Source organism: Talpa europaea (assembly GCF_964194135.1).
Source record: "Talpa europaea genome assembly, chromosome: 11".
Taxonomy (NCBI): Eukaryota; Metazoa; Chordata; class Mammalia; order Eulipotyphla; family Talpidae; genus Talpa; species Talpa europaea.
The window spans coordinates 50603988-50621579 of record NC_140078.1 but is presented as its reverse complement, the minus strand read 5'-3'; the positions used below and the strand labels follow the sequence as shown (position 1 = coordinate 50621579).

General features: G+C 43.7%; 1 protein-coding gene across 2 annotated transcripts in view; it reads right to left on the bottom strand.

The window, feature by feature from the left end:
- The window catches only part of NUDCD3 (NudC domain containing 3), a gene marked incomplete at both ends in the record, with an annotated part of 95541 nt that extends 87769 nt beyond the window's left edge, over positions 1-7772 (bottom strand). For both annotated transcript variants that reach the window (XM_084248448.1, XM_084248449.1), the window contains 2 exons: positions 1737-2047; positions 7581-7772. In XM_084248448.1, coding sequence (XP_084104574.1) covers positions 1737-2047; positions 7581-7772 — 503 coding nt within the window. The remainder of the gene's footprint in view (positions 1-1736; positions 2048-7580) is intronic.
- Between the last annotated feature and the right edge of the window lie 9820 nt (positions 7773-17592).

Genomic DNA, 17592 nt, shown 5'->3' with positions numbered 1-17592 from the left:
TGGAATTATCAGAATAAGATTTTAAATAGCTATTATAACTATATTAAACAATTTAAAGGAAATCAATGAGGGCAGAACTCAAAAACATAAAAAAAGGATCAAATGGACCTTGCAGAGCTGAAAAATACTTTATCTGAAATTTATGATGGATTGATGCATTTAAGTGACAATTAGACACTAAAAGAGAGAAGACAGTAAATTTCACTGAAGGCAACAGAAACTATTCCACAGACAGCACAATGAAAAGAGACTTAATGGAGACGAAGAAAACCAACCACAGAATCTGAAAGACACTCAAAATCCCCAAGCAAGCATAAACACAAAGAAAACCAAATCAAATCATGACCAAATAGCTGAAATTAATGAAAAATACCTTAAAAGCATGGTGGAATGGGGACCATCGCAATTAGGTTCACCCAGCTACCCAACAACTCTTCTCCGGGAACCCCATCATTCAGCTTAGCCTGCAGTCTTGCCCCAACTTACTTTACAAAATCTATTTCCCCCTCTAGTATTTTATGTCACTCCAAGCTGTTTACTTTGCTTCATTATCTAGAAACTACATTCAAAGACTCCCCCAAAACTGGTGAGGGGAAGAGGGAAAGTAGAAGGAGGAACAGAAGGGAAATTAAAACAGAGAAGGGATAAGAGGAAGAGCAGATTTCCCTAAACACAAAGCAGGCCGGCAACATCACACTGTCTTTCAGACACTGCCACAACTTCCACAGAAGGGAATGTCCGCTCCTTCATGCAAACAGGTGCAGGGAAGGGCCATATAACTAGTTCAAAGCATCAGGACACCGAACTCTAAAGATTAAATATGGGCCTCCCCGCTGGCACAGCGGTTGGGCGCTGGGTTGTGAAGCTGCCTGCAGCCTCCGCGGCGCCGGTTTGATCCCCGGCTGCTCCCCGGCCACCGGAGGAGGGTCCCACATGGCGCGCAGACCTCTCCTGCCGCCCGCTGCTCCCCTCAGCAGTGTGCTTCGGTCCTTCTGCCTGTTCTGCTCCCCGCTCTGGCTGTGGTGAGTTCTCTCACACTCCCACACTTCTGACTGTACCCAGTGCTTGTATAAATAAATAAATAAATAAATAAATCTTTAAAAAAAAAAGATTAAATAGAAGTGCGGCACGGGACTTGATTGACACCTGCCACTCATTAGCTGCATGACCTGGGCACCGTTCAATATTCACAAAAGCCTTATGAAGGAAGAGCTGTCATTATCTCCTCCATTTCACAAGGGAAAAAAATGAGACAGAGAAAGGCAATACTATCTGTGCAAGGGACTATATTTAGCAGGTGGCAGAGTCTAAGGAGGCTCTGGCTCTACAGTTCCCCCTATCAGATGGCCTCTTCAGGTATACATTAGACCTAGAGGATCATGGTTGCACAGTGCCCTTGAAGGGAAACAAAACATGAGTCAAGACCCTGAAATTAAGCCCCACACATGAATACAGGTAGGTCGAGAAGACAAGTATAACTCCGTGAGCCAAGTGTTCTAATTCTGGTGCTAACTTTTAATTAGTTGTGCAACAGTGGGCAGATTATCATCTTACCTTATGAGGGCGAAAATAGAATAATGGAGTCAACTGACCTCCCTTCCTATGTAACCCAAGTTCTGTGTGCAATTTACAAATATGAAGAATTAAATAATGAGATAAAGAGTTGGGGTGTTACAAAGAAATGCTTATGAACAAACCCAACCACCAGATGTCAGCGAAAAAGTTGACATTCTTACTTGGAAGGAGCTGGTGGTTCCCTCAGAACTTCAGCCGTACCAGCATCTGCTCCTGCCGGCGCTACCTCCCCCAAGTGGTGGGCCACATCCTGAACCGTGCCCTGTGGACCCGGAGGTTCTTGAGGCCCATCAGCATCTGTGGTGGAGTCGATCTCCACCTCCTGAACTGGGACTGGGACAGGGTCCTGCCCACCTGGAGCCACTGCCACAGCTGTAGCCTCCTCTTCTTCCTTTTTCCTGATTTTCTCCTCCAGCTCCTTTCTCCTCTTTTCATCATCCTGACGGGCCATGTGGTCAAAGGTTTTGAATACCTGAAATCAAACAGCAATGCAGCAATGAGTTCCTTACGCCACAGTAAGAATGAAGAAGCAGTAAATTAAGAGTGTTTCCATTGGCAAAAGAGAAAAGCACTTCCACTTCATCAAAAGCTGTACTTCACCAAAAGCTGCTGCACAAAACAGGAGTCCAAAATCAACAAAAATGAAAACTTACAAGGCAAGGTTCATGATATTTACACGTCTATGAATCCAACTTTTGAGTCTAAAGGATGCAAAACTAAGTAGTCTCATCTGCCATGTTTACAGCTGCCAGTCTTAATCAACATGCAAAGAACACTGTCCTCACTAAGAGTTATAAAGGCACCAAGATCTCAAGGCACCCAGTGGGAAGATGAAAATGTAGCTGAACTTCAATGAAAAAATACAAGCAGACTTACTGGACTGCTGCTGTCTCTTAGTGGGAACTGACAGGAGATGTGGGTCTTCAAAAGCTTGGAAATTCAGTTCAACAAGCATCCACCATTTGACTACAAATGGATCACAAAAAGTTCAAATAACAGCACTCACCCTCTAACAACTCAATTATGGTGTGTGGATTAGTCCTTAATTTTTCCTGGGACACAGTCAAACCCAGAAAATACTAGAAATCTCCACCCAAACACTACACAAAAACATGACATTTTACATGCATCATCCAAGGGCACACATGTGACAAATCTGACAGGACAAACAGTGATGAACACCTGTGATACCATCAGAATGAAGGAGCTATTGAACATTAACTGGGGAAAGAAATTTCTTAGAGGGGAGGGGTTCTGAATCAGACCTTGAATGAAAGGCTTATCTTCCACGCAAACTAGAGGAGGAAATGGCACGGCTCCAAGTAAGGCCCTCAAATAATAGCTCCTGAGTAGCTGAAGGAGGGAAAGCTGGGAGATCCACCTGGTAAAGTGGGTGGTAACAGACTCTTAATTCAACCCAGCAACAATGCTCCTGGATATTTGAAAATTCATTTCCACAAAAAACTGGAAACACATTTACTGCCGCTTTATTTACAATTGCAAAACTTGAAGTAACCAAGCCGTCCTTTAATAGGTACATGGATTAAACAATTGAGTACTATTCACTGCTAAAAAGAAATGAGCTGTCAAGCTATGAAAAGGCATGGAGGAAGCTTAAAAGCATACCAGGAAGTGAAAGATTCATCTTATAAGGTTACAAACTATATAATTCCAACTCTAAGGCATTCTGGTAAAGGCAAAGCTTTTCAAATTCACGTAGTAAAAACATCAGTGGTCAGGGTAGGGAGCACTGCACAGGCAGAGCACAGAGAATTTTTAGGACACTGAAAATACTGTCTGATACCACAATGAGGGACCCTTTTCATTATACATTTGCCCATACCCATGATGCAAACAACACTAACAGTGAACACTATCTTAACACTAACTTAAACTACAGGTTTAGATAACTATGATGTGTCCATGTTAACTCATCAACTGTAACAAATGTACCACTCCCGTGGAGATTTTTTTTGGTTTTTTTTTAAAGATTTATTTATTTATTTATACAAGCACTGGGTACAGTCAGAAGCGCGGGAGGGTGAGAGAATTCACCAGAGCCAGAGCAGGGTACAGAACAGGCAGACTGATGAAATACACTGCTGAGGGGAGCAGCGGGCAGCAGGAGAGGTCTGCATGCCACGTAGGACCCTCGCCGGTGGCCAGGGATCAAACTGGCGGGCAGCTACACAGCCCAACGCTCAACCGCTGGGCCACCGGGGAGGCCCTCCCATGATGTTAATAAGGGAGCCTGGGCATGTGAGGGGACAGGGAATAAGAATTCTCTTTATCTTTCCCTCAATTTTGCTGTAAACCAAAAGATGCTCTTTAAAAAGTCTTAATAAAAGTTAAAAATAAAAAAGATTAAATGGGTAGGAGTCAGTTTCCAAAAACTAGAATGTAAACTTATATTAAATAATCATGTTCTATGCACTGATCAGGAAAATAACAAAAGAATACTAATATTCTAAACTGTCAAATATTTTTACAAAAAACCACCAGGAGAAGATGCTATGAGGAAAACAGTACTCACATTTCAAAGATGAGGAAAAATAAGATTCAGAGAGGTTAAGTAACTTGCCCAAGGTCCTCCTACCAGCCAATGAAAAAAATAAAAATTCTCTAAGAAGCACCAAGCACTGAAAGGAGATGTACTGAAAAGGAAATAAATAAAACTCTAAGGCTAAAAACTGGTTATACTACCAGACCCACTTCTACTTCTTCAGAACCCTGAACTCAACTCACTGCTCTCTAACATCCATATTAATGATATTTAATACCCTTTGCTGACAAGATGAGTATCTTCTGATGCCCCAGATCTTCATCTTAAGTCCACCAAAAAAAAAAAAAAAAAAAAAACCCTATATTAAGGGTTCTGACCTACCATCTAGGAACCTCCCTCAGACTCTGGGATCTGTAATCCTTTACCTGGCCCTGCCTCCTCAAACCTGCCATCTATTTCACTTCTGATATCACTGTGGTTTTTCCTCTAGAATCACAGGATTATGGAGTTAGTCAAAACCTCTGTGACCTCCAAGTAACCTTTCCAAGATTTTCCAACAAGTTTTATGAGGATCAGATAGAGTTCTTTCCTGAACATCATGGCAGAAGTTGGGAGGGATACACTGGACTTCCACTAAGCAAGCTTTTCAAACTGAACTCCATGTAAACAAAGAGTATCAACTGCAATGAATGAAATGTCATTCTAAACTATTTTTTTCTTAAAATATATTAATATATTAAGAATGGAATGCAATTTTCACATATATCTTTCACACTGTGCAAACTATAGCCCTTCAAACTATGCATACACACTGTGGAAACCCTTAAAATTAGGAAGAAAAGATTGACAAGTCTTATACTACACCAACAGGCCACACCCTAAAATATTGGGGGAAAGCTTTTGAGTTCCAGAAAAGATCAAGCCAACACTCCCATCCAAACCCTCTTTGTCTGTGTTCTGAAAAGACCCCCCCAAGCACCCACCTCAAGTTGTAATGGCCACAGGAAGGGGCGTTATGCCTCTAAGTCAGGGTAGAGAAGAAAACCCCTAGAGGGAGAAAAGGAATGGTGGGGTCAAGAGTACACCTAACACCACTGAGAGGTAATGTTGTACCACATCAAGGCATTCAGTCTGACAAATATCCTAACATCCAAAGCCACAATGAAACTCTAGCACAGTACTGAATTCACCCTCTTAAGTCTTTACCCATATGGCTTCTGTGGGGGGCGGGGGGGGGGCGGGGGGGGGAACAGTTCCCTGGGATCAACCCTGATCTACCCAGTCAGAAAACTCAGAGAATGTTGAAATTCCTCGTGTGAGGCTGATGATAGGAAATCACTTGCAGATAACACTACTTAACCAGCTGATGGAAACCGTCCTTGGTTTCGGTGAAACTTACAGCCCAAGCCACTTCACTCCAATCCCCCATTGCTCCCATTCCTTCATGGGGATCATCACCTTCAGCTCTTGTCTCTCCCTCAAACTGATTGTTCCATCTCCCACAAAATCCAATCACATGACTCTAAAAGCCTGGGAGGCGGGAGGTGCTTCTGTCTGCAATCTCAAATTCAACTTGTCTAAAACCATATTTCCCCTAAACTCAGGTGACAGTTTAATTAACGCATTATCTACCATTATTCTACGTGCCCAGGTTGGAAACCTTAGATCATCTTTAATTCATCCCTCCCCTCCCTCTGCCCTGTGTCCCACTTCATTAAACTGGTCACCTAACATAATAGTCAATACATACTAGGTACTAAGTAAAGGTTTCTTTTTCTTCTACGTCTTTTCTGCAAGTTACAATCACCTTAGACAAAAGTTCCTACTCTTCTACGGAAAAGTTAAATAATAAAACAGAAAGACCTGAAATCAGAAAAATGAAATTTTCAGTTCCAGTCCTAAGATGAGTTTGGTCAAATGGGCTAGTCAAGCTGAATTGGTACCCTTGTCTGCCATACAAGTCAATCATATCGATTTCTCTCAAGAACTTCCATGAAAGCATTAAATTACCATAAGTTCCTGCTCAAAGCCATCACTCAGATGGCAATTAATCACTGAAAGGATGAGGATTAGCCTTAAATTCTAAAATATACTCCCATGCCCATCTCCTCATTTGACCACATTTTTACCTTGTTTCTCCAAGCAGGCGATGAGGAAAATACCTAACCAACCATAACCTGTAGCAAGACATCCAAAAGTAACCTACATAATAAACTGTAAAGTGCCAGAAGAACTATGGGAGGTATCATTAGCATTTCTATCTTCCCAGGTTCTTAGAAGCAGGCTCAATGCTTGACTGAGTACCTCCTTTCCATCCCATCAAAGTCTCAGCTCCCCTACAAAGTCGATCTTGATTTCTCAGCTATCATTTTTATTTCTTTCCTTCCACTGGGTTTTGTCACACCGCTATTGCTGTCTGTGTCATGCTCTTTTTTTTTTTTTTAATAGAGGCATGTTTTATTTATTTATTTTATTTGTTTGTTTTGTTTATACATGCACTGGGTACAGTCAGAAGCGCGGGAGGGTGAGAGAATTCACCAGAGCCAGAGTGGGGAGCAGAGCAGGCAGAAGGACTGAAGTACACTGCTGAGGGGAGCAGCGGGCGGCAGGAGAGGTCTGCGCGCCATGTGGGATCCTCCGCCGGTGGCCGGGGAGCAGCCGGGGATCGAACGCAGAGGCTGCGGGCAGCTTCGCAACCCAGCGCTCAACCGCTGCGCCACCGGGGAGGCCCTGTGTCATGCTCTTTTAACGTAAGTGTAACAAGGGCAGAAACCATTACTTCACCAAGCATATCACCAATGCATCGCCAACGCCTGTGGCAGCTGAGAGTGTAAACACATTCTGTAATACTTGCTTTTTACATTCCAAAGTACCCAGTCAACTTCACTGAATAAGGATTAATAGCACCTCAAGCATATATTACATTTCACTTGGGATATACAGACGTCAAATGTAAATTTAATAAGTGCTACGAAGGCTGTCTTTGATCTAGGAAGTCACATTTCAAGTAAGGGACCACACCCACCAATCAACACTCTCCCTTACACACCTAGTCTTTGTAACCCACTCCCTTGGCCTGTATGATTTCCATTCCCTGACTAGCAGCCCTGGGCACCACGAAGGATTAGGCGCTGAGGGGATCTTACAGAGCCCTAAGCGAGATTCTCGTTACTACTCCTGACTCCCAAGTACCTCCCGCGTCAGACAAGACTGCTCGAAAGCCAGTCCCACTCCCCCACTAGAGTAACGACATCAGCTTATTCCAGCCCCGGCCGCAAGAGGCAGGTCCAGGGAAGCACCTGAGAAAGAAACTGAGGCCGAGAGCAAAGGAAGGGACAAAACGTTCAAGAGGCGGACTCCTGGGACTGGAGACGCAGGTGGGAGCTCCAAGACACTGGACCGAGAAGGCCAAGGGAGGATGGTCGCGGCCGAACGCCCAAGTGGGGGATCTCCGACATGTGGCCAGGATGCGCGGGTGGGGCCTCCCCCGCCCAGCCCTCACCTGCAGCACTAGGGCCTGGGCGGCCCCGGGCGGGAAGCCCATGCGATCGGACGGGTGGCGCAGGAGGCGGTAGAAGTCGGTCTTGCGGTAAAGGAAGCCGAAGAGCACGCGCAGAAAGTCCTGGACATTGCCCACGTGCTGCAGGATGCCCAGCAGGGCCTGGTCGTACAGCTCGGCCGCTCCGGACTCCATGGCGTAGCCGGCCCGCAGGGAAGCTTGCTCACTGCGGGCTCGGTCTGACGCGGCCACTTCCGGCGCGCTGAGGTAACGGCTCCGCTGGCCTGCGCACCCGGGAAACTTCCGGTCCGCGCTGGGTCGGCCACCGCGGCACAGCTGCGCTTGGACAGCCCCGCCCGGCTACACGAGCGCTCCTGAGTGCCCTCACTAAGGAGCTGACGTGAACCCCAAGGGCTTCTAGGCGAAGGACAACACTGGCTGCAGGACTGAGGGCGCCTAGAGGCCATGTTGGAAGTGGGCGGAAGAGTGGTGGCAGCCTCGAGTGAGCAGGCGGAGCTGTCACGTGGTTGTCCAGGCACGCCGCTCTGTGGATAGATTCCCGCCTGGGCGTCTTTGGACAGCTTCTACAGGTGGTCAGAGAGGGAATGTGTGTTTGCCATTTGTGTGTCTGGCTAAGTTTAAGGTGCGTGCGTGAGTAAAAGAAAGAAAATGTGAGGTGAGCGCATGCTCGAATATTGAGTGGAAAGAGCAAGGCACAGTATCAGGTATGCATTCCTGAAATACACGTGGATGTGGTATGCATATGCACAGTATACGCAAATATGTGTCATATAATCATGTCCTAGTGTCACAGTATAATCTTCAAAAATTTAAATATAACTCAATGTGAATGTATAATGAACACCTTAGATTTTATCCAACATTTTAACAAAATATAGTGTTGTGTGATAGAAACTGCTTCAAAGAGCATTTGGAGGAACTGGCTATTTACAGACATGTTGAGAAAATTAATATTAGAGTAAGATTGTTCAGTTGTATACAGAGCTAACTGATGTCCCTCAAAGTTATCTTTTCTAGTGGATAGAAATAATTTGCATCTCACTGGACTAAAATCTACAAGTTAACATATACATAATGTATGGGCTCTAATGAATTATAAAGTCAAACTCAGATAAATTACCCTGCAACAGTAGTTTTGAAACTTTTGGCATTTAGAACCCATTTACCCTCTTAAAATTATTCAAGACTGCAAAGAACTTTTGTTTACATGTGTTATCCTTATTGAAAGTTACTATGTTAGAAATTTGGAGAGAAAATTTTAAAATGTTCGTTTTTAAATAGCTATTAAAAAGCAATTACATGTTACATTTTACTAAAAATTAATATTCTTCAAAGCAATAAAAGTTTTATGAGAAGGATAACAGTTTTATATTACTGCAAAGTTCATTACGATCTGCCTTAACAAGATACAAAGATTCTCGCATGTTTCTGCATTCACTGCATTACTGTATATTGTTTTGATTGAAGCATAAGAAAACACCCAATCTCAGAGCTACTAGTTGGAAATAAGGAGTATTTTAATTTTCAAATGAATGTCAGTATTATTTTTGAAACTACATCAAGACTCAATAAGTGGTGGTTTGGTGAGCACAGGGTTAGTAAGAGATAAGGAATTTTTCCTGTTGGTCCAGGTTATAAGGCATAGATCACCTTATACATGTAATTGCCCATAATTCAGACCTAGATGATATAACAATCATGCATATAATAAACTTTCATGTCCCCAAAGGTATGTTTTATTGCAGTTGACAGTAAGGAATGATTGATGAGACTGACTGAAAGGAGTAGAAACCAGAAGACCCCCTAACACTAAACAATACCATATAGCTTCAATAGCTGCCCCCTTTACAAGACAGTTTCTTTGGAAATGTTACTTTCACTGTCTCCTTTTGTCACTAGGAAATAAATAGTTGTTCTTTATGCACGCTATCTTGGCAATGTCAGTCCAGACATTGAGTTCAATTACAATTTCTTTTTTTTTTAAAGATTTATTTTTTATTTTTATTTATTTATTTGTTTGTTTGTTTGTTTGTTTGTTTATACAAGCACTGGGTACAGTCAGAAGCGCGGGAGGGTGAGAGAATTCACCAGAGCCAGAGCGGGGAGCAGAGCAGGCAGAAGGACCGAAACACACTGCTGAGGGGAGCAGCGGGTGGCAGGAGAGGTCTGTGCGCCATGTGGGATCCTCCTCCGGTTGCCGGAGAGCAGCCGGTGATAGAGCCGGCGCTGCAGAGGCTGCGGGCAGCTTCGCAACCCAGCGCTCAACCGCTGCGCCACTGGGGAGGCCCACAATTACAATTTCTTAAAGGTTAACTGCAATGTGAACTCTAAGACCATATCAGTAAACTGTTTCTACTTTTGTTAAAGGTACACCTCCATGAAACGGAAGTACCATTTTCCCTGTTCCCACTTTGGAGTACTAGTCCTAGTATGCCATGAACCACACTTCCTGAGCTGGTTTGCTACTAGGGATTAGGGACAGAACTAGGTGGCCACATAAACTATATAACATGGAAGGTGGGCAGCCCATGCTCCTGCCTCTCTAGTTTCGACTGCACCCAGGGACTTGGAGGAGACAAAGGCCAAGAGATACTTGGCAGAGGCAATGGCAGCCATTTTCTTTTTTTTTTTATTTTTAAATTAGATTATTTGACTTTTCTTTATTGAGTTGTAATAGCTCTTTTTTGACATTTTTTTCATATTTTTTATTTATATATATTTTACATCGTTGTTCATTTTTAAACAATGTTTGTTTTTTTTCTCCCCCAGGTGTAGTCCCATAGAATTTCCTTCACCAATTCACCCATGCACATCACCACAGTCCCCTGTGCTCCTCCCTTCTTCCCTCCGATCACTCTCCCTCCTCCTCCCCTGCAGGATATCTCTGGTTTATAATTGTCTGTTTGTTTTTGTTTTGTTGTGTTTTGTATTGTTATTGTTTTTTTCCCCTGATGTCTTGTTTGGTTCCCCTATATTCCTCCTATAAGTGAAACCATCCTATGTTGTTCTTTTTCTTTCTGACTTATTTTACTGATCATAATTCCTTTTAGCTCCATCCATATTGCTGCGAATGGCATTAGTTTATCTTTTCTTTTAAAGATTTTTATTTATTCATGCATACATGAACCTGGGTACAGGCTAGATGCGCGGGAGGGTGAGAGGATTCACCAGAGACAGAGTGGGGAACAGAGCAGTCAGGCTGACTGAAATACACTGCTGAGGGGAGCAGCAGGCGAGACCGGAGCAGTCTGTCGCACCATGTGGGGTTCTTGCCAGCTGGCTGGGATCAAACCTGCACTGCAGAGGTTGTGGACAGCTTCACAGTGCTGCACTCAACCGCCTGCACCACCAGGGGAAGCCCAGTTTATCTTTTTTGATTGCTGAATAATATTCCATTGTGTATATGTACCACATCTTCTTGATCCAGGCATCTATTTTTGGGCATTTGGGTTATTTCCAGGTTTTACCTATTGTAAACAGTGCTGCAATAAACATAGGGGTGCAGGTGTTCTTTTGAATCAATGTTTTTGTGTCCTTTGGGTAGCTCCCTAGGAGTGAAATTGCTGGGTCATATGGTAGCTCCATTTTCAGTAGTTTGAGGAACCTCCACACAGCTTTCCATAGTGGTTGGACCAGTTTGCACTCCCACCAGCAATGTAGGAGAGTTCTTTTTTCACCACATCCTTGCCAACATTTGTTGCTGCTAGGTTTTTTGATATTAATGGCAACCATTATCTTGATTTGCACTTTGATTTTGATTTTTGCATCTTTCCTTCTGCCCCAGCTCTCTGGGAACTGCCTAACCCTTTTCTTATGTTTCCCACCAGAAGATACCTTAAACTTATGGCAAGCTTTCAGGCCAACCCTGTTTGGCTGCACATTTGCCCACAGGATGGGTAATTTTCAGTTTTATTAGAAATATCCTTTCTTCTCTCTCTATGCACACTAATTCTTTTAAAATTCTATCACATTGGGCCTCCCCTGGTGGCACAGCGGTTGAGCGCTGGGTTGCGAGGCTGCCTGCAGCCTCTGCAGCGCCAGTTCGATCCCCGGCCACTGGCGAGGGTCCCACAAATAAATAAATAAATAAAATATAATTCTATCACACTAAGAATCTGCTTCCTTTGCCTTTGTATGGCAGATGCCTGGACCCCTTCCAGAGTATGTACCCCTTAACAGATTGGGGTCCCTGGGTAGCCCTTGGTTGCGTGCTAGCACTTTGGCATAGTAACATTGCCGCGGACCAGCACAGCAGTAGACGATGAGGCCGTCTCAGGGTTGAGAGAAGTGTGCAGGGTGGTCAGGGCGTCGGCGAAAGAAATGACAAACAGACACACTTCAAGAGAGTGAAAATCTGAGTGTAATTTTCTTTGAGTTGGTGATTAGTATATATATGTTTTCTAAGAGCATAGGAATGGCGAACATCAGTGAACGAAATCAGCTTGCTTATAGGTTTTGCTTATCATTGACAGGGCAGTGATTTACATCTGGACCCAGGCGCATTCCTAAGTAGTTAGGCTATTAATTTTTTGTTTGTTTGTTTTATGTGATTACTTTTTTGTTTAAACTACTCACTACCACTAAATTACTATTAATTAGCACGGGTGAGTTTTACTTTTCACAATGTAATATTTTTATCATTAAGATCAAGGCTAAGCATACAACAGAGAAATTATTAAGCTAACAGTTCTATTAATACACAGAGTTTAGTAACGTTTCATTTGAATTAGCCTAGTTATTAGATTTCGTATGTTCTTTTTTAATCAGCAACCAATGACCTTTTTAGACAGAGAAAGAGAAAAGATTTTAGAAAGAGAAAAGATTTTAGAGAGACAGTTGTATTAGAATAAAGTTTGTGGGCCTTGAGAAGGTGCGATAAGGTTCCCTGCGGTCAGCATTCCTGTAGTGGCTCCTGAGGGTCGTTTTGCTGTTCTCCCCCTGCTTCAGGGAGTTTTGCTGTTCTCCTCCTGGGCGCTGGTTCCTTGCCCAGCCAGACCTAGGGACCGTGGCGAAAGCCATTAGCCCTAAAGGTCACCGCAGGGGGAGGTGCAGCAAACATCTATTCCTGTCCTGCCCTTTGAATGGATCTTTTACATACTTGATTTTGCATTTGCCATGCATTCGTCATTTGAAAATGTCCACTGAATTATGAAGCTTTACCAAATGTTCACACATTTCTCTATGTTAGATCAAAAACTTAGTATCACTGCTGAACTCATACATGGAAACTTTAATTATTGGGAAACTCATAGAGACAGGATGCATGTTTTCAAAAATTCTAAATTTTGCTTGAAAACCTGAACGTTGTTATTGGCAATAAGTGCTATTTTCCTTGAAGTGATAAGCTCACTTCATTCTATCATTCTTTCAGATAAAAATGGTGTTCCATGAAAAGAAGTTCACAAGTGCTTTGCCTCAAGCAACCATTACACTGCAATATGAAACAAATATTTTATGTGTACAAATCTTTTCATCACACAGAATATTTAAAAGTTTTGCTCTCAAGTGTCAAGATACAATAAAATTAATAATTTTAATGCATCATCAGGAACATTCTTAAGTGAAACTGGCAATTTTTTAGACTACATCTGGAGTGTAAGGGAGTATAGCATACAATGTGTACTAGTGAGTTTGGTACCTGTGTTGACTGAGTAGTACTCCCTCTTCCCACTCCATCCCCAAATTCATATGTCCCCAATGTGATTATGTTTGGAGATGGAGTCTTTAGAGAGGTAATTAAGATTAAATGATGTCATAAGGGCGGGCCCCTGATCCAATAGGACTGGTGACCTTATAGGAAAGAGGAAGAGATACCAGAGAGAGCTCACTATCATCTTTCACTCTCTTTGAGTCTTCACAGAAGAAAGGCCAAGTAAGTCTCCAAACCTGGTAGCACCTTAATCTTCCAGACTCCAGAACTGTCAGAAAACAAATTTCTCTTATCCACCCTGTCTAGTGGTACTTTTGTTATAGCAGCCTAAGCAGACTAAGACATAGTCATCGCTTTGAAACATGCTAGGGCATCAAGTCTTAACTACCACCACTTTCCCACTGTCAGGATACAGGGGAAAATTCCCCACCCCCTGGGTTCTTCTTGGACTGTACAAGTATCCAAAGCAGCATTAGATGGGTTAGCAAAGGAAAATGAATTCCATAATGTGCGCATGGAAGAGCTACAGTGATTTTACTGGTCCAGTTTTCAGCCAGGGAGAAAGGTATATAAATCCCAAGTTAAAGGGCTCAGGGTGCCAAGAAGAGAGATGGGGGAGTCTTCACATAATAAGGAGAGCATGACATTATCTTTATGAATAAACTGATGAGTTTCTCAGATATATTCTGTCACACCTAGATGATACTCCCCCAAGCGATATTCTTCTAGATCTAGATCATTAAAAGGAGGAGCAGAGATTGCTTCCTCAATTAGGGAAAGGACAAAATCTTGGAAAGTGACAATCCCTTCTCTGCTTAGAGAAAAAGCAAGGAACTGAGGGAAGGAAAGAGTTTCTCCTTATCCTCCAGGGTCTCCATTGCTCTCAGCTCAGATAATCTGCATTCTTCAATAGTAAGTTTCTTCTTGAAGCCCTTAGGATCTTGATTGGTCTTAATATTCCACATACCAAGGTGACATTTATTGGAAAAGGCCTTCATTTGGACTTATTGGGAAAAGACTATCTGACCCTTTTAGGGAGATCCATGTCAACACAGCAATGCTGGAGAAGGTAATCAAAAGTATATGACTATTATTGACCTGGTAGTTGGACAATTAGAGGCTCTTCATCACCCCCACTGTACCCTAGATTGTGTTTTCCCTACTCCCAGAAGTGCCAAAGGACATATCCTTGAGATAAAATGTGCTGCTGAGAAAGGACAGAGGAGTCCCCTGAAAGAGTTCCCAATGACTAAGGCTAGAACAATTTGAGCATTCAGTAAAAATAAAATAAAAGAAAGCTGTGTTATATTAGAACACAGCACAAAATAAATATCACTTGCCACACTGATGTGTGTATATTAAAAATATTATACTCAATTACTAAGTAAATGGAGAAAAACAAACACTGTATTCCATTCAGAATTCCAAATATTTTATGTAGATATTTCTTAGGAAGCAGAACACAGCTCCCCTCCCTAAGTGTGAACTATGCAGGGAAATTGGGGACAGACACGACCTGGGTCAGGTCAACAGGATCAGCATCACCCCAAGATATAACATTCTCTTTTAAATTCCCTTCTGTTAACTGCTTTCTTTCATTTTAATGTTTAGTTCTTTTAACATTTCTGTACCTTTATTTTTGTATATGGTGTGGTAAAAATGTACCCTTATTTTGGGCCTCCCCAGTGGCGCAGCGGTTGAGCACTGGGTTGCAAAGCTGTCCGCAGCCTCTGCAGTGCCGGTTCAATCCCCGGCTGCTCCCCGGCCACCGGAGGAGGGTCCCACGTGGCGCGCAGACCTCTCCTGCTGCCCGCTGCTCCCCTCAGCAGTGTACTTCGGTCCTTCTGCCTTCTCTGCTCCCCGCTCTGGCTCTCCCTGCTCTAGCTCTGGTGAATTCTCTCACCCTCCCACGCTTCTGACTGTACCCAATGCTTATATGAATAAATAAATAAATCTTTAAAAAAAATGTACCCTTATTTTGATGGAAATGATTTGCTAACTGCCTACACCATTTGTTGAATGATTAGCCTTTCCTCTGATTTGAAAGGTCACTGTTGCCAGAAGCTCTCTTGTCTCTCAAATGGAATAGCCTATCTCTGAACTCGAGTTTGTCTTGGATTCCCTTAATTTACTGAGAGATGACAGGCTATTGAAACACTAGCAAACCAAAATTTGTACAATCCATAAGGGATCTTGTTCAATGGAAAGGGGCTGAAATAGGATGAAAGGGGTTTCTATTCAGGGTGGTGCTTCCTGACAGAGGTGCAGTGGTTGTGAGGTGCTGGGCCCACCGTGTGAGTTCAAGTCAGCTGTGCTGCCTATGGGCTAGCAAGTGAAGGTGATGGTAATGGCGTAGCAGGTATCCAAGCCTACCTTCTCCATGCGGACCAGTTTCTCCTACCACGAAGTAAATAGGAGACCTGACCTGGTCATATGCATGTGCCAGTATTCCTGAGTGGTCCTGTTGTCCTTACTGTTGGTGCTGGACAAGAATGTGAACTTTGTCAGGAACGGCGAGGACCTGCTTGTGCCAAAAGCCTGGGCAATGGCAAACTGGACCTTCTGCTGCAAATCGAGGTATGACATGTTCTGTGCAGGGATGTATTTTATCCCTGAAAGATCTATGCAGGTTCACAAACGGCTTCCTGACAGACAGGGCCCACACGTGCCTGTCCAGGATGGACACCCCTCTGGGAAATCCTCCCAAGGATAGCCAGTTCTTGGCTATGCTCAGAACCCCCCATGCTTCATCCCTGGTGATGATGGTATCAGTGATGTCCCAGAACACTTCCTAGGGGAGTAGCTTGCTCAGGGCACAGATGCTTAGCAACAAGGTGACCCTCAGGCTCCTCAGGGACATCCCTCCCCTGAGATGCCATCAGCCTGGCTGCAGCAGAACCTGGCTGCACAAGGGAGTAGTCCCAAGCATAGATGGAGCTGCCAAACTGTGAGAGGAAGAGCTAGAACAGGCTACTGGCTCTCCTTCGACAGGGTGACTTGTGTGATTTCTCCTCAGCCTATATTCCCTGTAACTCTCCTACTCCTTAGAGCTCCTGTCACTGGTTAATCAATGGCCCTCCCAAAGTTGGGCTAAAGATGCCTGGGGCATGGAACTCTTGTGAGGACCAGAGAGAAGATAGCAGATTCTAAAAATGTCAGCTTCTTTCCATCCCTTTTTCTTATCCTCCCTTCACGTGCCAACAGGCCTTCTGAGAACATGAGGCTCCTCAGCCAAATCCTGCAGGGATGTATAGATGCTGGGGCCCAAAGGGGAGTAGAATGTCCTCAAGGGGATCTGGATGAATGTTCCTTGAGACTCACCCTCTGTCCCTGCACAGCTCCTTCCCGGGAGCTGGTAGGGTAAATAGTGAGTCTTTCCTTCCCCCAAATACACCCCTGACTTCTCTGGCAGTGCCTACCTCACAAGCTTTACCAGGAGGGAAAAAGCTACAAGTCTTAGCACTGCTGAGCTCTCACTGTCCTTCTGGTTTGGGGAAAATTGCTCCCCACTCCTCACTACTTGAAAAGGGAGAGGGAATCCATGAAATATTATCTCTGCCATGCAGAGTACTAACCACTATACAATCACAGTGTACTACTTGCCGGGCAGCAAAATAATGTCTCCATAGATCACCCTCCTACTCATGTATTACTAGTGTAATTTTAAAAATTAATCCAAAACCTAGAGGCTGCCAGAATATGAAATGTGACAAGAAATACCATTTATTTCTGCTAAACAGAATACTGTGCACAGCACTAAACAAGTTGCTTTCCGCTTCTCTGTGACTTATGCTTCTTTAAGGAGTCTTAGATGGGCTGGTTTGAGACCCTGCCCTGGGCTGCAAGCATGGGACAGAGGTGGGTCGGCCAACCTTACCCCAGGACCTCATGGGCTTGCAGACACACAGGCTTTGACTGGCAGCAGTAGCCTTATATGATTGTTAAAGCTGGAGAACATTCTCCATGGGGGTCAATCCATGACCAGAGTTGTTTCTGAGAACTGTCACTGGGCTGGCCCTACCAGCAGGAGTTATGGCGGACTGAGCTTCATTGGTAAGTACCAATGTCTCTCCTCGGCCTCTATTGATGTGTGCAGTCCTGGGTGGGGGCATATTTTCTGTTTGCAAAGTGTTAAAGACTTAATGATTCCAAGTTGGGAAGTTTTTGCCAAAAGCGTTGAAGGAAGGAAAAACTGACTAAGTGGCAGCTGTGGAAGAGTTCTAAGTTTGGAACAGTGTAAGGAGTGTGTCCTTCCTGGACTCTCTGAGACCTAGGTCCCCAGAATGAGAAGGCAATCTTGTGCTTGAAAAGGTTTGAATACTTTGAAATCAGGTATCTGTGTTG